At 44.9% G+C, this 21,708-nt stretch overlaps 1 protein-coding gene across 2 annotated transcripts in view; it reads right to left on the reverse strand.

Annotated features, from left to right (window-relative positions):
• Window positions 1-21,708, reverse strand: part of LOC137095130 (leucine zipper protein 1-like) — a 157,008-nt gene that overhangs the window by 25,872 nt on the left and 109,428 nt on the right. For both annotated transcript variants that reach the window (XM_067461424.1, XM_067461425.1), the window contains one exon: window positions 7,927-11,158. In XM_067461424.1, coding sequence (XP_067317525.1) covers window positions 7,927-11,058 — 3,132 coding nt within the window. In that variant the 5' untranslated portion in view covers window positions 11,059-11,158. The remainder of the gene's footprint in view (window positions 1-7,926; window positions 11,159-21,708) is intronic.

Genomic DNA, 21,708 nt, shown 5'->3' on the forward strand with positions numbered 1-21,708 from the left:
CTTAAGGTGCCAGTTCTTAAAGTTCTTAAAGTGCAACAATTTCTGGAACAGTCCGTCAATGATCGAGGATGATCGTCAATGATCACTCAGCAGCAACACACATTCAACGCACATTAATAAATGCTAGATCTAAAGTGCTCTACTTAACGGTATAAAGTGCGGCACGGAGGAACAGGGAAGGGGTGAAAGTGCTAATGCAGTCTAGCAGCAGTTGGAAGACGCTTGAGTGTTCCAAATCGTTCTTATAACAATGATAATAATAACAACCAGGACTACCGGGAAGTGCTAGTTGCTAATTATACACTACCCGTGTACGATGGTTAACTAATATTGCTATGACCCCCAATCGGGCTTGGACGGTTGGTAAACCGGCGGATAGGCTTCCGGAGTTGGTACCTCGGGGGTGGAGTAGCACAGATGGTTAATCACACTTTGCTCAGAGGATCACAGAGGGGAAACCAGCTTAAAGATTTACACACAAAAAGAGAACCCGAATGCCGGCCAAAGGTCCGCACAGCTGTCTACACAAGAGTAGCAATCAATAAAAGTGGACTCGCCCAAAGGTGGAATAGCACGAGGTCCTCTGTACCGGCGGGCGAAGATGAGGGGCGAGATGGGATCAGCCGACCAGGGGAGCTCGGTGTAGAGCTGTAAAGTTCGTCTAAGTTGAAGGGTGAAGACGAACTCGCCTGATGGCTAAAAAACGGGCCCAGCCACTCAGCCGTGGCCCAGTGGCCCAGCAGCCCGGCAAAAGCTGCGGTGACACTCCACCGGCCGCGGTTGCGGGGGTTAGGGAGCGCCCAACCCCCCACCCGGCGGCCGGCGGCGGCGGCGCTGGACCGGCAGCGGCTGCTCAGCGGCTCGGCGGCTCGGCTGCTCGCGGTGGCGGCGGCGGCAGCTCGTCCCCTGGCTTCAGGCTTCCTCGCTCCCCACTTCTCCTCTCCAATCTCCTCCGGGTGGCGACGGCAGCGGCCCTGCGATGGTGCCGGCCGCGGCCGATCGTAATGGCGGCCGCGGCAGCCGCGACGGCGGCGCCGGCCCTGTGGAGATGGTCCGGCCTGGTGGTGGTCCAGCCGCTGTGGCAGCGGCAGTTCGGCGGCCCCTCCGGGAGGCAGCCCAGCGAAGATGGCGGCCGCAGCTTAGCAGCTTGGCAGACGCGGAGGCCAGGCAGCGCGGAGGCGCGGAGGCCAGGCAGCGCGGAGGCGCGGAGGCGCGGAGGCAGCGCGGCAGCGCGGAGGCGCGGGGCCTTAGCAGACGCGGAGGCCAGGCAGCGCCCGGGAGAGTGGTGGCCCGGTGGAAGTAAGGAGCCGATGGAGGCCTGATGGCAACGGCTGCAGCGGTGGTCTAGCCAGCTGATAGCCCCCAACAAGCTCGCCAAGGCCGCGGAGGCTGCAGGTAGGTCGAACGGCCGCGATGTAATGGCGGCCGCTTCTCCTTCTTCCCCTGCTTCAGCCTTTCCTCCGCCTTTCCTCCGCCCTCCTAGTTCTTCCTCTGGCTCTGCGAACCTCTACGGAGAGCCAAATGCTCGGGGTCTCTCCTCCCTCACTTGTGGATGGATTGGTGAGGGGATGGCGATTCCTTTAGATTTCAGTAGCAAAGGTAGAGCAGCTCAGCGTTTTCCAGCTGCTTGCCACCATGCCGGAACCGGAAGTCCATAAAGGAAGTCCTTTATGGCCCTGTGTTCGAAGTGTCAGTGGCTGAAATCCCAATAGAATATAAGAACTTCTCTGGAAAATGGAGAATGGGACTGTTTAATGATTTAGAAGTGCCAGTATTGTTGGGCAACGATTTGGCTGAGCGCTGCAGACATGTTAATATTATTACCAGAAGCCAAGCTGAACTAGAAGGGGAGGCTGAATACACTGTTACAGATGAACAACCATCTACCTCACAAACTGAAAATGTCAGCCAAGAAATTCCCTTCAGTTTGAACCAAAGCCATATGAGGCAGTTTGAAGCAGCTCAACAACATGATGAAAGCTTAAAACCCTTATGGGATGAAGTGGTCCCAGAAAACCACACACCCACAAGTGAAAAACCAGCTTTGTTTAAAGTTGTGGAGAATAAACTGTACCGAGTTGTGAGGAGACAGAAAGGTCCCAAATTTTTTGAGGAAAGAACACAACTGGTAGTTCCACAAAAGTATAGGGCTAAAATCCTCAAGCTAGCCCATGATACCACCTTCAGTGGACACCTAGGTATCAAGAAGACCAAAGATCGCATACAGTCAAGATTTTTTTGGCCAGGAATGGGAGGTGATGTGACAGCCTATTGTAAATCCTGTGAGACTTGTCAAATGGTGGGAAAAGCCAAAGACAAGACAGAAGGACTGTTACAATCCATTCCAGTTGTCACTGTTCCCTTTGACAAGGTTGGAGTGGACATCATTGGCCCTATGTCCCACAAGACGCTTGATGGACATAGATTTATCTTGACTGCCGTGGACTTTGCCACACGATACCCAGAGGCAATTCCATTGAAGGAAACGGACGCCAAAACAGTGGCAGACGCGCTGCTCAATGTATTTGCACGCATGGTTTTCCCCAGATCTATCATCACAGATCTTGGAGCCACCTTCATGTCCCAGATGATGCAAGAACTGTTCCGGACCTGCAAGATCAAGCATCTTACTTCTACTCCATACCATCCTCAAACCAACGGCTTGACGGAGAGATTCAACGGTACCCTCAACCACATGCTGAAGGCGTACGTCCACAAGAACCCTAATGATTGGGACAAGAAGCTTCAACACTTCTTGTTTGCTTATCGGGAGGTTCCACAAGCCAGCACCAAGTTCAGCCCATTTGAACTGCTATATGGGAGAACTCCAAGAGGACCTATGGACATTTTGAAGGAAGCATGGACAGGAGCAGAGGACATTCCGGAGAGTGATATCAACAGCTACATCGAGGACTTAAGAGAACATTTAACCACCATGAGAGACTGCGCAGCCGAGAGTTTGTCAACTGCCCAGCTGAAGCAGAAAGAACAGGCGGATCTACACGCAAGACACCAATGTTTTGATGTGGGAGATGAGGTCCTGGTTTTAGAACCAAGATCTAAAAAGAAACTGGAGGTTTCTTGGGAGGAACCTTATGTGATAGGGTCAAAGACTGCAAAAGAGTATAATACTGTAAAAAGTGGACTGGCCGGTTGTAATGTAAAACTAAGTAATAGGGGAAGGAGAATTGGAATTGGGTGAAGGAACAAAAAAGGAACAAACGACTTTATTATCTACAAGGGCCAGACCAAATAACACATTTCTGAATGAAGGTGTTATTATAACAAGGTATAAGATAGTGTATTGTTTAAGAATTGGTTAATCTGGTCAATTGCAGTCTTACAAGGTATATGGTGTTATTACAAGTGGTGAACTGTATATATTTCATACAATAGGTATGATGTAGGTATGTATTATATTGAGGTGTGTTAGGTATGTAGGTTTTGCTAATAGACAAAATGTAGTTAGATGTAGATATAGAGATGTTTGAATAGACTGTTTATTAAAATAGAAGAGAAATTCCTTCTAGTGTGTTATAACCTTATAGCAGACAGAAAGTCTCTTATTAATGAAATAATTTGTGTTTAGATACAGAGACTTAAATCTCTCCAGATTACTTAAACTTGTTCATAAGTGTAAGATTCTTTATGATATTAGAATATTGATATATATATAGGTAAGAGTATAGAGATTATATGTACATAGAATGTCAGGAGGCATTCCATGGAAAAGGTATTGTATTTACTATGCTAGAATAGATAGTAAGGGGGGTTAGTTGGGCCTAGGATATTGTTAGGCTTTGCTTCGGAAAAGGTCTGCAAACCTTTTCACTCCGCAAACCATCTTGAGGTGGGGAGGGAATGTGAAGATCCCTTACCTTGCCAGCTGGGGGTGGCAGGGCCTAGGAAGAGACAGGCTAGGTAGTTTTAGCTTGGAGGGCCTGGCAGAGAGCTGCAGGAGCCATCTTAGTTTAGGGAAGACTCCAGTTCAGAGAGGGGGAGTGGCCTAGGCCTGAGCCAGCCCAGCAACAGCCAGGATTGGTTGGAAAAGGGGGGGGTGGAGTTACACAGTTGGAGGGAAAGAGAGAAGCTTAGTTTGACAGTGCAGTTCAGTTCTGGGTGATGTTAGAGTAGGATTAGAGTTTTAGGAGTCTCTGTTAGGAATAGGCAGCTTGCCTATAGTTTGCACAGCAAAGTAGGCTGTGGCAGACTGGTTACAGCTATTTTAGAAAAGAAATAGCTGGGGTTTGTTTAGGAATTGTAACAAAGAATAGAACCATTCTCTCAAGCAACCGTTACGCTTCTAAGAACCAAGAACACTTTAATTGTAACAGCTAAGCCTCTGAACCTGCATTCACTTTTATTCTGTAACTTGTATTCAATAAACTCTTTCTTGTTATTTTTAAAATTTAAGCCTGAGTCAAGTGCCAATTGTAGTTTGAGTCTATTTCCTTTTTGAAACAACCTCTCCTGTTTCCCCTCAAAGAAGCCTTGGTAATATACAGTACTTGGTGGTCCTAGAAAAGCCTTTTAACATTCTAAATAGCTAGAGGGTTCCTGATTATTTGGTTTATGGTGGCAGCGAAGGTTTTAAATCAAGAGACATCCCCTCAAACGCTATAAGTGCCAAAGTGGTGTGAATTCCTCATCGAAGGAGGGACAGGGTTGGGATCTGTTTGCCCCCTGTCCAGTTATATTGTTTGGCCATAAAGACTGCCTTTATGATTAGGGGTAGATGGTGGGATTGATCACATTGCCATCTGCCTGGTTATTATAATAGGGTGTGGCAGTAGTGGATTGTTTGACCCCCTGCCCAAAGAGCATTAAGGAGTCTTTATACTAATCATCTACATATATAAAAATGCTCATGTCGTAATGAGTGACTTTAAAACAAAAGAATGCTGGGCCAATATCCACCATATTTGGCAACAAAACTCCTCACCATACAAGGTGTGACCATCAATAATAAAAAATAAAATAAAACTAAAAACAACTTTGAAATCCTTAATAAAAGGAGAAGCCATTACAGCGCATGCATGCAGCTGTGGGGGGAGCGCACATGCATGTAAGAGAGCTCCTCCATCGTCTCTCGGCGGAACTTGTGGCGGCAAGGTCTGCTGGGCCTCCCGGAGCCAGCCACAGCTCCACCAAAATTTAAAAACTGAAACACCAGCCTGACCGATGGAGACAGAGGGGCCTCTTCGAGCGAGGGAGCAGAAGCAGGAGGCGCCTTCTCCACTCCGTCGCCGTGCTGCTGGTGCTGAGCCTGCCATAGCACCTGCGCCTGGGAGAGGCCTCCCCGCCTTTCCCAGGAGGAGTTGCAGGCAGAGAGGACTCCTGCTTCTCTACTATTATTAGGTTTCTGCCAGCAAAATTTTAAAGATCTAGTTTTTTAAATTTTGAATGGGTTTTGGTTTATATTGGAATGTGTTTATAAAGGTTGTATGTTATTGATGTCATGGCCTATGGCTAGTGCAATAAACTTTATTCATACATGGACTCCTGCTTCTGACCCCTCCGTCGCCAGAAATTTGGCCCTCACCACACAGCCGTTTTGGGCCTGGCCGTCTTCCCTCCTTCCCTCCATTCCCCCCAAGAGGTCTCCCAGAGGCCCTGCACCAAGCCCAGCCCGGCCTTCCGATGCAGCACCCCTCTCTTCCCGTGCCCCACCAGCTTCCTGGCCATGTGCGGCTCTTTCACACCCCCCCCCCCCCGCTTCCCTGTAGCTCATGGGGCAGCCACAATGCTCTGATCCTTCCTTCCCTTATCTCCTGTTTTTCCTCCCTCCCCTCCTCTCCTCTTTCCTTCCTTCCTTCCTTCCTTCCTTCCCCTCATCCTCTGTCTTTCCTTCCTTCCTTTACTTTATCTTCTGTTCTTTGTTTCCTTCCTCCCTCCCTCCCTTCCCTTCCCTTCCCTTCCCTTCTATTATTTCCCCTTCTGTCCTACCTTTCCTTTCCATTCTTCCCTTCTTCACCTTATCTTCTGTCCTTCCTTTCCTTCTTTGTTATCTTCTGCCCATTCTTTCCTTCCTTCCCTTCCTCTTGTTTCTCCTCCCCCCTACCCTTCCCCTTCCTTCCTTCCTTCCTTCCTTCCTTCCTTCCTTCTGTTTCCTTCTTCCCCTTATCTTCTGTCTTTCCCTCCCTTCTTTCCCCTTCTGTCCTACGTGAGGTGAAAGAGCGAAGGGCCCATGCCCCCCCCCCCCCCGCTCCACAAGCAACTCCCAGATGTCAAGGTCTTCCCCAAACTCCACCGTGTTCAAATTTTGCCATCTTTCTGTTGGTTCAGTGTTCTCCAGATGTAAGTGGACTGCTATTATTGTTGTTGTTGTTGTTCTTATTCTTATTATTAACCTGAAGCTGGCTATCTCTCAGGAGTGTTTAGATTGTGCTTCTCCCACTTCCCAAAAGGGGCTGGTATGGATGGCCCCTTCAGGTCTCTTCTATACTAGGATTCTTTTATTATTATTATTATTATTAATAATAATAATAATAATAGTAGTAGTAGTAATAGTATTATTATATTGAGGCTGAATGACCATCTCTCAGGAGGGTTTGATTGTGCTTTTCCCTTATGCCAGAAGGGGCTGGACTAGATGGCCCTTGGAGGTCTCTTCCATAAAAATGCTCTGTGCATAATGACTGCCTTATAAACAAAAGAACCAATGAACGAAATCACAACAAATTTGGCAACAAAATGTCTCACAACACAAGGAGTGACCATCACTCAAAAAATTATGGTTTTGTCATTTGGGAGTTGTAACTGCTGGGATTTATAGGTCACCTATATTCGAAGAGCATTCTGGACTCCATCAACGATGGAATTGAACCACACTTGGCATACAGGAATCCCCTGAGCAACAGAAAATATTTGAAGGGTTTGGCGGGCCATTGACCTTCAGTTTTGGAGTTGTAGTTCACCTACATCCAGAGACCACTACAGACTCAAACAATGATGGATCTGGACCACACTTTGCACAAGCGCTCAATATACCCAAATATGAACACAGATGGAGTTTGGGGGAAATAGACCTTGACATTTGGAAGTTTTAGTTACTGGGATTTATGGTTCACCTGCAATCAAAGAGCATTCTGAACCCCACGAACGACAGAATCAGGGCAAACTTCCCACACAGAACCCCCATGACCAACAGAAAATACTTGAGGCCATCCAATCCAGCTCCCTTCATCAGGGCAAGAAAATGTAATCAAAGTCCTCCTCCCAAAGACCCATCTAGCCATAGACATAGATAGATAGATAGATAGATAGATAGATAGATAGATAGATAGATATGATTCACACACAGAGATATAGTATCATAGATTTGAACGGGACCCTTAAAGAAGGACAACTGTATGTTCCATGTCCCAGGGTTGGCAAACCAGGCACTCTCCACATCAACACTGACAAAGAAACAGCAAGAAATACTGTTTACCCACAAGCAGAAAGAAATTACATATATTAGAAACCAACACTTTCTCATTACTTTATTTTCCAGATCAACAGACTGGGTCACAGCAACACATGGCAGGGGACAGCTAGTATAATATATTATGCTTTACCCCAGTGCCCCCAATTTGCCAATCTTTCCCTTACTTTTCTGGCAAAACATTGCTAGAGTTTTCAGAACAGACCTGGAGGCCTACAGAAGTTCAGATGTCATCTCATTAATGTATCTCCTTCTTCCCTGACAGTCTCAGAGAGAGTTTAGACTGCTTCTTATATGAATAATAAAAAAACCAGCATTGTTGTTCACTTATTTCCAATGGGGAATAGATGGGGAGGGGTGATACTTGTGAGATTATGACTTTTACAACGACACATGCTGACACCCCACAAAGTGCCATGTCTGCTTCCTGGTTTCCAACACCTTGAACCCAATTTCTAACTGTAATTATTTAAAAACAACAGATCGACATACACACTTACAGGCAATACTGGGCAACTCCAGGAAGAATCCTCCACAGGCTCATTGGCACTACTTTTCTGGCTGAGCATCTCAGATGCACTCAAGCTACTTTTGGTCCTTCTACTGTCTAATTCCGGAGTGTTCCAAGAGTTTATACCAGCACTGGCCCTTCTGGAATTCTGCTCAATCGCATATAGACGTGGGCCAGTCCCTTCTGGTTTGGAAAGATCAGTAGATGACCGATATGGATCCCGAGGGGTTGCGTTTTCATCAGCTTTGGTTGCCGAATCCTCCAAAGAGTGCAAACCCTGCCTTGTTCGCCACGCACTTCTCACCGTGACTTGTTTGGTCTCAGATGAGTTTGGAGGGCCATGGCTTTTCCAGTGAAGTGTGTCCACCGCTGTTCCACTGTTCTTCTCAAGTAACTCAGAAGGTTTGATTATAATGCTACTTTTAGAGACTACGGTTCCCACCCTGCTTCTCAAAACAGGGTCCCCATTTTTATCAGCCCCTGGTGACTTCAAAGACATATTATTCTTGTTAATCAAGATCTCATATGGTGTGTTGGCTGCTTTCCCTCCTGTGGAAAGCTCATTTGGAATGACTCTACTATTGCTGGCAGAAACCTGCTGCTGGTCCTTTCTGGGCTCACTTGTGCTGGTTCTTTGAGTAACTGGCTCAGATGGGTAAATAGTAATGCTGCTTGTCATTTTGTGTGACACTGTTTTAAAGACAGCGGGCTGCTTTTCAGAGCTGGCTCCTGACCCTGATCCAGAACCACCCATAATTTTCTTCATGTCTTTTTCCACAATTGCTGGCTTGATGACGGCTTGAGATCTCAGAGCTTCCCTTGGGCTGAACTGCCTTCTGGATTTCAACCCTGCTGAAGATGTTTTGGATGGCCTTCTGTGTTCCTCTTCACCACAAGACCTTTTTTCATTCTCGAGGGGAGATGTCTGAAAAGATCCCATTGAGCTTGTGAAGTCTCTAGAAACAGGTTCCTTCTTTGGCCTTAAATCAAACATATTAGGCGCAACTGTGAATTTACCTTTCTCTTCTGGAGTGCTACTGGGGTTGATGACTTTGGTTCTTGTAGACGTTGATTTCAGGCCACTATTGTTTGAATTTACTGTGAACGTCTGATCAGTTTTTTCTTTCTGAGGAACTGAATGACTCTGCAAGAGATCTTCCTGGCTTCTTGAAGAAAGCCAAGACTTTGCTAAAAGTAAAGGTTTTGTCATTTCCACTGGAGCATCTATAGACTCTCTTTCATGATATTTAGGGACCTTTACAGAGTCCTCTTCCAAGTGCTGTCTGCGAGAAGAAACAGGTGGTGTGTTTTCCATCTTTGAGCTGGTGGGCTCAGTATCTAACATTTCTGCAGAGAGATAATGCCGATAGGACAAAGCAGTTCCATTGGTCGGCCCGTAATTAGTGCTTGAGATCAGAGTCTCCGTCAGAAGAATGGATGATTCCGTGAGATGTGTTTTATTTCCATTTTCAGAAGATGATACAGCATTTTCTGTTTTGTTCAGAATGTCTTCAAGTTCATCAGATTTACAGTGATGAGTGTCATTGAGTGCCTGGGATGTTTTTTCGGCTTTACCTCTCAATGCGCTTTCATTCTTGGGTTTCGAAGAAGACTTCCATGATTTGTGCTCCTGTGCTGCAGGTGGGTAACGGCTAAGCACGGATGGTTGCTCTCGAGATTTTTTGACTTCAGCAGGTGGAGTGACACTCTCTCTCTGCGATGGACATGGTTTGTTTTCTATCTGTTTGCCATCAGTTGCTAATGTGTCTAACAATGCTGAAGTACTAGACGCTTTGGCTGTTCTCCTGCTGTTCAGATTAGGACTTGTAACCCGTTTACTAGCCTGGCCGTAGCCCTCAGAATTTAATGAGGTTTCTCGATTACGTATCCTCTCCCATCTATGCTGCGGTGAAAGTTCTCGGGACTTTTGCTTTGAAACAGCCAATTCAGCAACGACCACTCGGTGTTTAGCTCTATCATGCTTAATTCGGCTATGCAAATTAATTTCCTCTATTTCTGCCTCGCCATTCTCTAGCTCTTTTTGCTTTTTCATCTGCGTTTTTATTTCTTCAAGTTGCCCCGTGAGCACCTTATTTTTATTCTGCTCACTTAAATAATTATCGTGCAGGTCATTATTTTTGGCTCTCAGGGTTTTAAGTTCTTCTTCTAAAGACTCAAAACATTTGATTTGAATCTTCAGTTTCTCAATTTCTTGATTTAAGTCGTTCACTTTGTTGTCTTCTTGGTTTTTATTCTTCTGGTTTTCAGATTTGTTTCGAGTTTCATTTTTCATGAGTTTAAGGTAGTCCAAGCTCCCTTTTCTTCTTGTTTCTTTTGAGGACAGTGCAGACGTCGTCAAGTCAACGTCAATCCTCAAATCATTTCTCTCAAGTATACTATTGGACGATCGCTCCAGTAGATTCGATGTGTTTCGCGTCTGATCTGCCCGGTTCAGTTTGTTGTTTTGCTCCAACTTTTGTGTTAGCTCTTGAATTAACTTCTCATTCTGCTTCTCTTTTTCAGTGAAGTGTTTTCTTTCATTTATAAAAACAACAGCTAAAGATTTCAGTTTTTCCAGCTCACTCATCAAACTCTGCTCAGTTTTATCTAGCCGGTCTTCTGATTGTTCAAGTTCTTTTACTATGGCCTTAAGAGCTTCCAGTTCAGTTGAAATTTTCTTGGTCAGGTTTTTCTCCTCATTGAGGCTGAGGCAAAGCTGAGTGCAATCGTTCTTACTCCGGCCAAAGGCGTCCTCCAACTTCTCCAGCTTTGTCATTCGCTTCTGAAGCCGCTCAATTTCAGATTTCAGCTCCCGAGTGAGACTTTCTTCTTCCTCCAATTTCTCCTTCATCAGCTGGCAAAGCTCTTCTGCCTTCCTGATCTCCTCATCCTTCCCTTCGATTTTCAGAACCCTTTTCCGCAGAGTTTCCACATCAGCCAACATACTCGAGTTGCTGCCTTCTGCCTGGATTACTTTGTCCTGCAGCTCTAGTAGTTCATCCTCAGCTTTCTGAAGGTTTTTGGTAGCTTCTTCCAATTCATCAAGGCGGCGACTGAGGCTCTGAAGTTTGAAACGCAAATGACGATTTGAGGTCTCTTTATAAGCAGAGTAATCTGCCATGTTTGCTGTTGTTGTTTTTGTCGCCTTTGGAGGGGGGCAAGGACTTTCAAAAGGTTTTATTCTTCCTGTTGTTTAATTAATCCTGATGAAATGATGGCAGCTGAAATGAAAGAGAAGAAAGTGATTATAATGAAGGAGAAAAAGCTTTTCCCAGTAGTTTTCTTTTCAAGACTTGTGATTCAATCTGCTCTGACTTCTTTGACTATAAAGCCGGCTCTCCATTTGTAAAGGTTTTGCACCCACAAATTCAACCAACTATGGATCTGACTATGCTCTTTGCTTCTTTGTTGACATTGGGGTTGCATTGCTGAAGGACAGCTAGGAACTCAATGGAGTGCTCCTTGCTTCTTCTTCATTATCTTTGCAATGCTTGTAGTTATTAGAACTACAACAACTCAGTGTTGTCAAAGGCTTTCATGGCCGGAATCACTGGGTTGCTGTGAGTTTTCCGGGCTGTAAGGCCATGTTCCAAAAGTTTTCCAGGCTGTATGGCTATCCTCAGACCTCACAACTTCTAAGAATGCCTGCCATAGATGTGGGTGAAACATCAAGAGAGAATGCTTCTAAGAACATAGCCATGAAGCCCAGAAAACTCACAGCAACCCAATAAGGGCCTGGAACCAATTCCCTATGAGTTCAGAGGGCTGGCTGTATTTCCAAAAGGAGCTGAGAGAGTTGCTCCTGTATGAAAATTTGGAATGCTACAGTGAGCCAATGTAGATAGGAATAATATCTGATAAGACTATTGCTTACTCCATTGTAAAGATAGAGGTGAATTGGAAAAATAGTATTTCCCTCCTGCAATCTCATGTACTATTTTGTAATACTGTAGTATTGGTTCTCAACCTTCCTAATGTTGTGATCCCTTAATACAGTTGCTCATTTTTGTTGCTACTTCATAACTCTAATTTTGCTACTGTTATGAATTGTCATGTAAATATCTGATATGCAGGAGGTATATTTATTCACTGAACTAAATTTGGCACAAATACCCGATATGCCCAAATTTGAATAGTGGTGGGCTTGGCGAGGATTGATTTTGTCATTTGGGAGTTGTAGTTTCTGGGATTTATAGTTAATCTACAATCAAAGAGCATTCTGAACTCTACTAATGATGGAACTGAGTCAAACTTGGCACACAGAATTCCCATGACCAACAAAAAATACTGGAAGGTTGTTGTAGGTTTTCCGGACTATATGGCCATGTTCTAGAAGCATTTTCTCCTGATGTTTCGCCTGCATCTATGGCAAGCATTCTCAGAGGTAGTGAGGTCTGTTGGAAGTAGGAAAATGGGTTTATATATCTGTGGAAAGACCAGGGTGGGACAAAAGACGTTTGCCTGCTGGAGCTAGGTGTGAATGTTCCAACTGACCACCTTGATTAGCATTTAATGGTTTGGAAGTGCCTGGGGGGAATCTTTCTTTGAGAGGTGATTTGATGTGCCTGATTGTTTACTCTCTGTTGTTTTGCTTTTTGTAATTTTTGAGTTTTTTAATACTGGTAGCCAGATTTTGTTCATTTTCATGATTTCTTCCTTTCTGTTGAAATTGTGCACATGCTTGCGGATTTCAATGGCTTCTCTGTGTAGTCTGGGGTTTGGTGGCCATTGACCTTGAGTTTAGGAATTGTAGTTCACCTACATCCAGAGAGCACAGTGGACTCAAACAATGATGGATCTGGACCAAACTTGGCATGAGCCTTGGCATGACTTGGCATGAATACTCAATATGAATACTCAAATGTGAACAGTGGTGGAGTTTGGGAGGAAAATAGACCTTGACATTTGGGAGTTGTAGTTGCTGGGATTTATAGTTCACCTACAATCAAAGAGCATTCTGAACCCCACCAACAATGGAATTGGGCCAAAATTCCCACACAGAACCCCCATAACCAACAGAAAATACGGTGTTTTCTGATGGTCTTTGGAGACCCTTTCGACACCCCCCAGGGGTCCTAACCCCAAGGTTGAGAAATGCTGTATAATAGCATTACAACACCTCATTCTACTGCATATATAAGCAAAACCGAGATATGAAATTCAGAGGTCTTGACTATTTGTATGCCTACTCTTCTTCAAGGAGCAGACAGCTGTTAGAAGTAGAATAAAGCCTTTGGGCATTTCACCTGTAATTGCTAAGTTAACACTTCTTGAAGATAAGAAAATTAGTAACTTAGGGTTAAGGCTACAGACAATCATCATCATCATCTAATTACTTATTAATCCCCCTCCATCCAAGATGCTCTAGGCGATTTACAAGCTAAAATTGTAAAGGATAAAAATACATACATACAGATATTGATAAAATTAAAAAAGATCAAAAGCTCTAGTAAAAAGCCAGGTCTTAAGTGCTAGGGTAAAAGGCCCTAACTCACAAATGGCTCTCATATAGGGTGGCAAGGAATTCCACAAGGCAGGGGCAGAGATAGAAAAAGCTCTGCGTCTGGTCCTTTCCAAGTGCACTTCTCTAGGACCCGGTATATAAAGTAAGTCACAATGGGATGGTCATTGCGACCTCCGATGATGGGAGAATGAGAGACGATCCCTAAGATACGATGGACCCTGGCCGTAAAGAATTTTAAAGGTCAGAATTAGCATCTTATATAGACCACGGAAACAGTGATAAGGGGAGATATGCCCAGTTAAATGCGCAATTCCAGAGGTTAGCCAGAAGAGATAAGGAACTATTTTTAAATAAGCAATGCATGGAAGTGGAAGAAGACAACAGAATAGGAAGGACAAGAGACCTCCATCCTGAGGAGTGAGGTTGAATGGGCCTTAAGAAGCATTGCTAACAACAAGGTAGCAGGAGACGACGGGATCCCAGCTGAACTGTTTAAAATCTTAAAAGATGGTGCTGTCAAGGTGATGCATGCCATTTGCCAGCAAATATGGAAAACACAAGAATGGCCACCAGACTGGAAAAAATCAACTTATATCCCCATACCAAAAAAGGGAAATGCGAAAGACTGCTCAAACTTCCGTACAGTGGCCCTTATTTCTCATGCCAGTAAGGCAATGCTCAAGATCCTGCAAGGAAGACTCCAGCAATACATGGAGTGAGAGTTGCCAGACGTTCAAGCTGGGTTTAGAAAAGGCAGAGGAACGAGAGACCAGATTGCCAATATCCGCTGGATAATGGAGAAAGGCCAGGAGTTTCAGAAAAACATCTACTTCTGCTTCATTTACTATTCTAAAGCCTTTGACTGTGTGGATCATAATAAATTGTGGCAAGTTCTTGGTGAGATGGGCATACCAAGCCACCTTGTCTCTCTCCTGAGGAATCTGTACAAGGACCAAGTAACAACAGTAAGAACTGACCACGGAACAACAGACTCGTTCAAGATTGGGAAAGGCGTACGGCAAGGCTGCATACTCTCACCCAACCTTTTTAACTTGTATGCAGAACACATCATGCGATGTGCGGGGCTTGATGAATGCAAAGCTGGGGTGAAAATTGCTGGAAGAAACATTAACAACCTCAGATATGCAGATGACACCACTCTGATGACCAAAAGCGAGGAGGAGTTGAGGAGCCTTCTAATCAAGGTGAAAGAAGAAAGCGCAAAAGCTGGGTTGCAGCTAAACATAAAAAAAACCAAGATTATGGCAACAACGATTGACAACTGGAAAATAGAGGGAGAAAACGTAGAGGCCGTGACAGACTTTGTATTTCTAGGTGCAAAGATGATTGCAGATGCAGACTGTGGCCAGGAAATCAGAAGACGCTTACTTCTTGGGAGGAGAGCAATGTCCAATCTCGATAAAATAGTAAAGAGTAGAGACATCACATTGGCAACAAAGATCCGCCTAGTCAAAGCCATGGTATTCCCTGTAGTAACCTACGGATGTGAGAGCTGGACCTTAGGGAAGGCTGAGCGAAGGAAGATTTCGAACTGTGGTGTTGGAGTGCCTTGGACTGCGAGAAGATCCAACCAGTCCATCCTCCAGGAAATAAAGCCTGACTGCTCATTGGAGGGAAGGATACTAGAGACAAAGTTGAAGTACTTTGGCCACATCATGAGGAGACAGCAAAGCCTAGAGAAGACAATTATGCTGGGGAAAGTGGAAGGCAAAAGGAAGAGGGGCCGACCAAGGGCAAGATGGATGGATGGCATCCTTGAAGTGACTGGACTGACCTTGAAGGAGCTGGGGGTGGTGACGTCCGACAGGGAGCTCTGGCGTGGGCTGATCCATGAGGTCACGAAGAGTCGGAGATGACTGAACAAATGAACAACAACAACAACAAATCAGTTGGAAGCCAATGCAAATGCCGCAACACTGGTATTGTATGGCATTTCATGGGTGTTCTTGTGAGTAGCCTGGCTGCCGCATTCTGAACAATAAGGAGCTTTCAGGTCATAGACATTGGAAGGCCAACATACAGTCTAGATGTAACCGTGGCATGGATGACTGTTGCCAGAGCTCATCATAGAATCATAGAATCAAAGAGTTGGAAGAGACCTCATGGGCCATCCAGTCCAACCCCCTGCCAAGAAGCAGGAATACTGCATTCAAATCACCCCTGACAGATGGCCATCCAATCTCTGTTTAAAAGCTTCCAAAGAAGGAGCCTCCACCACTTTCCGGGGCAGAGAGTTCCACTGCTGAACGGCTCTCACAGTCAGGAAGTTCTTCCTTATGTTCAGATGGAATCTCCTCTCTTGTAGTTTGAAGCCATTGTTCCGCATCCTAGTCTGCAAGGAAGCAGAAAACAAGCTTGCTCCCTCCTCCTTGTGGCTTCCTCTGACATATTTATACATGGTTATCACATCTCCTCTCAGCCTTCTCTTCTTCAGGCTAAACATGCCCAGCTCCTTAAGCCGCTCCTCATAGGGCTTGTTCTCCAGACCCTTGATCATTTTAGTCGTCCTCCTCTGGACACATTCCAGCTTGTCAATATCTCTCTTCAATTGTGGTGCCCAGAATTGGACACAATATTCCAGGTGTGGTCTAACCAAAGCAGAATAGAGGGGTAACATTACTTCCCTAGATCTAGACACTATGCTCCTATTGATGCAGGCCAAAATCCCATTGACTTTTTTTGCCGCCACATCACATTGTTGGCTCATGCTTAACTTGTTTCCACGAGGACTCCAAGATCTTTTTCACACGTACTGCTCTCAAGCTAGGCATCCCCCATTCTGTATCTTTGCATTTCGTTTTTCCTACCAAAGTGGAGTATCTTGCATTTGTCACTGTAGAACTTCATTTTGTTAGTTTTGGCCCATCTCTCTAATCTGTCAAGATCATTTTGAATCCTGCTCCTGTCCTCTGGAGTATTGGTTATCCCTCCCAATTTGGTGTCATCTGCAAACTTGATGATTCTGCCTTCATCTAAGTCATTAATAAAGATATTGAACAGGATCGGGCCCAGGACGGAACTCTACGGCACTCCACTCGTCACTGCTTTCCAGGATGAAGAGGAAGCATTGGTGAGCACCCTCTGGGTTCGTCCATTTAGCCAATTACAGATCCACCTCACCATAGTTTTGCCTAGCCCACATTGGGCTAGTTTCCTTGCCAGACGGTCGTGGGGGACCTTGTAGAAGGCCTTACTGAAATCCAGGTACGCTACATCCACGGCATGCCCCGCATCTACCCAGCTTGTAACTCTATCAAAAAAAGAGATCAGATTAGTCTGGCATGACTTGTTTTTGATAAATCCATGTTGACTATTAGCGATGACTGCATTTGTTTCTAAGTGTTTGCAGACCACTTCCTTAACAATCTTTTCCAGAATCTTGCCTGGTATCGACGTGAGGCTGACCAGACGGTAGTTGTTTGGGTCATCCTTTTTTCCCTTCTTTAAGATTGGGACCACATTGGCCCCCCTCCAATCTGCTGGAACTTCTCCCATTCTCCAAGAACTCTCAAAGATGATTGCCAATGGTTCCGAAATGACTTCCGCTAGTTCCTTCAGTACTCTTGGGTGTAGTTGATCTGGCCCTGGGGACTTGAACTCATTTAGAGCAGCCAGGTATTCCTGGACGACTTGTTTCCTAATTTGAGGTTGGATGTCCTCTAATCCCTCATCCACTCCATCTTGCTGAGGTTGAATATGACTTTCTTTTTGTGAGAAGACCGAGGCAAAGAAGGTATTAAGTAGTTCTGCCTTTTCCCTATCCCCTGTCAGCATTGCCCCATCTTCTCCTCGAAGAGGCCCTATCGCCTGCTTGTTTTTCCTTTTTCTACTAACATAAGAAAAGAATCCCTTTTTATTGTTTTTAATGTCCCTGGCAAGTCTGAGCTCGTTTTGTGCTTTAGCCTTGCAGACATTTTTCCTACAGGTGTTGGCTATTTGTTTGAATTTTTCTTTGGTGATTTCTCCCTTTTTCCACTTCTTGTGCATTTCTCTTTTGTGTCTTAGCACAGTTAGAAGTTCTTTGGACATCCATTCTGGCTTCCTTGCACTTGTCCTATTTTTTCTCTTTGTTGGCACGGTTTGCAATTCCGCCTTAAGTATTTCACTCTTGAGAAACTCCCATCCATCCGTAACTCCCTTGTCTTTTAGTATCTGTGTCCACGGAATGCTACTCAGTGTTTCCTTCATTTTTTGGAAATCAGCTCTCCTAAAGTCTAAAATGCAGGTTTGACTTGTCTTAGTTTCAGCCTTCCTTTGTACCTCAAATTGCAGGAGCACATGGTCACTTGCCCCTAAGGATCCTACCACTTCAACAGCATCAATCAGGTCCTCCGCATTTGTTAGGATGAGATCAAGAGTAGCCAATCCCCTTGTTGCCTCTTCTACCTTCTGGACCATGAAATTGTCTGCAAGGCAAGAGAGGAATTTGTTGGACTTTGTACTCTTGGCCGAGTTTGTTTTCCAGCAAATATCGGGATAGCTGAAATCACTCATGACTAGTACATCTCTTCTCTGTGCCTGTTTGGTCAACTGTTGGCAGAAGACTTCATCAAGTTCTTCCTCCTGGCTTAGAGGTCTGTAGTAGAAGCCTACAACAAGATCTTTTTGAGTCCCAGTTCCCTTGATTCTTATCCTGATGCTTTCAAGCTGGTTTCCCGGATTGCTGTCTTGCATCAGATAGGTAGGGTGCCAATTGCCTCACTTGTCATAGATGGGAAAAGGCCTGTTTGCTGGCAGCAGCGACCTGGGCTTAAATTGTCAGCTGCGAATCCAAAACGACACCCAAGCTCTTAATGGTAGGTGAAGGAGATAGGGCAGCACCATCTAAGGTGGGTAGCAAATGGGTCAGACCAATCGAGCGGCCATGTCAGAGAATCTCAGTCTTCGCCGGGTTCACCTTCAGTCTACTAGCATGTAGCCAGTTCGACAGAGCCTCCAGACATAAGGTGAAATTGTCCGGTATTGACATTGCTCCAGGCTCCAAACGCAGAAGGAGTTGGGTGTCGACTGCATATTGATAGCAGTCTAGGCTGAAACTCCGAACCAAACTAGCAAGCGATCTAACATAGATGTTGAAGAGAAGAGGGGAGAGAATTTCACCTTGGGGTGCCCCACATAGGAGGGGAGATCTTTCAGAGACTTGATCCATATACTCCGGTTTTGGAGAAATGAGTCGAACCAATTGAGGGGCTGACCGCAAACTCCAGACATGGCAAGACGGTGAATCATTAGATCGTAGTCAACGGTGTTAAACGTTGTGGTAAGGTCGAGAAGTACCAGTAGCTCTGATCTGCCGTTATCAGACTGGCGACGAAGTTCATCTGTAATGGCAACCAGGACTGTCTCTGTCCCATGGCCAGGGCGGAAACCTGACTGGAAAGGGTCCAGACTGGCTGTGTCATCCAAAAATTGTTGCAATTGTCCCAGTACGGCCCGCTCTATCATCTTGCCTAAGAATGGAAGGTTAGAGACAGGACGATAATTGGCAAGGATCATGGGATCCAAGCTAGGCTTCTTTAGCAAGGGATGAACCCTTGCTTCTTTTAGGTGGTCCGGGAAGACCCCCTGTTCAAGAGAGCCATTGATTATATTACTCAACGGATCAAGTAGACCTTCCAGGCAGCTCTTAACCAGCCAAGAGGGGCATGTATCAAGGGAACAGGTGGTTGGTTTTGCAGCAGTCAGGATTCTGGTGACATTATCCCTGTCAAGCGGAGTAAATCGGAAAGGGGTGTGAGAGCGGAGTAAATCAGAAAGGGGTGTTTGTACCACCCACAAGGTACAAACAAATCGAATCAAAATAAAAATACAACACAACAACACACTCACAAAATGACAAAACAACTGAGCATGCGCAATGGCGCAAAGTCCCCGGCGCGCACACATGGCCAAATGGCCAACGCACCCTCCACACCTCCCTCCCCCCTCCGACAAAGCCCTGCCCACACCCACTGAGGCCCCGCCCCTGCACTCCTCCTCCAAAGGGCTGAGGCTGTTAGGAATGGCGGGAGTTGAAGTCCAAAACACCTGGAAGGCCCAAGTTTGCCCATTCCTGATTTAGAGGTGAGGACTATGACTCCCAGACTCCTTTGCGGCCACCGCTTGATTCCTTCCTTCTTTCCTGTAGTTCTACCAACTTCCATCTTCTTGGCCAAATGCTCACCAAACTACTTCCAGGCCAAAGGCAAAGCCACCACAGGGTTTGGTTTGGATTGCCATGGTCTTCCTCTGAGGCTGAGAGAGTGTGACCCTCTCAAGGTCTCCTCGATCTCCAAGGCTAAAAGCAGGACACTCTACCCTTCCACACAGCTGAATAAAATCCCACATTTTCTGCTCTGAACGGGGATATATGGCAGTGTAGATTCAGGGGCCTTCCAGACAAGCCCTATAGCTCAGGATATGATCCAAGGTTTTCTGTTTATCTCAGATTATCTAACAGTGGGGATTCATATAATTCATATAAAAGCAGAAAAACTGCCATCCAATCCTGGGGTGTAAATTATCCTCCTCCCACCCCTTTCCGCCAAAGCCCCGCCCCTACCCAGTGAGGCCCCGCCCCTGCACTCCTCCTCCTCCTCCTCCCACCCCCCTCCGTTGTAGCTGCTGGGATTTATAGCTTACCTATAATCAAAGCATTCTGAACTCCACCAACGACGGAATTAAACCAAACGTGGCACACAGGACTCCCATGAGAAGGGTTTGGTAAGCATTGGGAAGGAAGAAAGGAAGGAGGGAAGGCAGGAAAGAAAGAGGTACCGAAGGAAGGAAGAAGAGAAAGTAGAAAGGAAAGAAAAATAAAAGGAAGGAAAGGCAGCAAAGAGGTAAGGAAGGAAGGAGAAAAGGAGATAAAAAAATGAAAGAAGGAAGGAAACATGGAGGGAAGAAGGGAGGCAAAGGAAGAAAGGGAATGAAAGGAAGAGAGGAAGAGAGGGAATGAAGGAAAAAGAGAAGGATGAAACCAAGGAGCAAAAGAAGGAAGGAAAGGCAGGAAAGAGGTAAAGAAAGAAAGAGGGAGAGAAGGAAGCAAGGAGAGAAAGGGGGAGAAAAAGGGGGAAGGAATAGGTAGGTACCTCTCTTTCGTAATAGACCAGATATCTACCTCTACTTTGAAAAGATTTACTATAGGCCACAGCAACGCGTGGCAGGATACAGCTAGTAATAATACAATATAATATACAATAATATAATAATAATATAATATAATATATATAATTAATATAATATAATATATATAAAATATATTATAGTAATATAATATAACATATTATAATAATATAATATAATATAACATAATATATTAATTATATTATATGTTATGTTATGTTATGTTATATATTATACTAGCTGTACCCAGCAATGCATTGCTGTGGCATAGAGTGATGGTATGAAAAATAAAGTAATGAGGCAGGAGGGGAGAGAGAAGGGGAATTCATTGGCTTAAGCTGAGGCCAGGGACTAGAAGTGGGGTAAATGCGCAGCTTGGTACCGGGGAGGGAAGAGAAACTGCGAGATTGTAAAACTTGCACCAGACATTCGAAAATAATTACGAAAAATGGAAAAAAAATCGATTCTTAATTACTCCTCACACTATTCCTGCATGGCTCGATATTGGATCGAAGCTAATTTAAATACGAATTCATAACGAGTTTAGAAACTAACGAACACGATCAACCAAGCCTACTATTTAAGGTCCTTGAATGTGAGGATACCAGAGATGCAATCATATCCCTGGAAGTTGCTTCTGATGTTAACAGGAACATGTCACAAGTCTGTTGCCGTCCTGCTTGGTCCAATTTCTTGGGATTTTACTAGAAATACAAAGATACATACAGCAATATGGTGACATTTTTGTGATATGTCTCTTGTTGATGTTACAGAAACAAACAATGCTAATTCATTAACTCACCATCTTCAGAGAAAAGGACCTTTAATATTTTCTCTAGTTGAGAATAGGAATTGTGTAGAATACAAATGTGGGCTTTAAGGCTTTGGAGGCTTTTCTGCATGACACTGTTATAAAATGGAACTATATTGTATTTTCACAGTCATGATTGCATTTATGAGATGTTGGGGTTTGCAATTTAGAATGGGATAGTTAGAATTCTAAGCTAGACAGGAATATCACCATGCCAAACTAGAAATTCCATAAGATTTGCCATGGCAATTAGTGGAATATGGTGCCATAATTGTCTAGTGTGAAAGGTCAGTTTGTTTCATTCCTAGTAGCCCAGGCCAACATCAAAGAGGATGATGGAAAATGTAGTCCAAAACATCTAGAGCAAAGTT

Source organism: Anolis sagrei, chromosome Y (genome assembly GCF_037176765.1).
Source record: "Anolis sagrei isolate rAnoSag1 chromosome Y, rAnoSag1.mat, whole genome shotgun sequence".
Lineage (NCBI taxonomy): Eukaryota > Metazoa > Chordata > Lepidosauria > Squamata > Dactyloidae > Anolis > Anolis sagrei.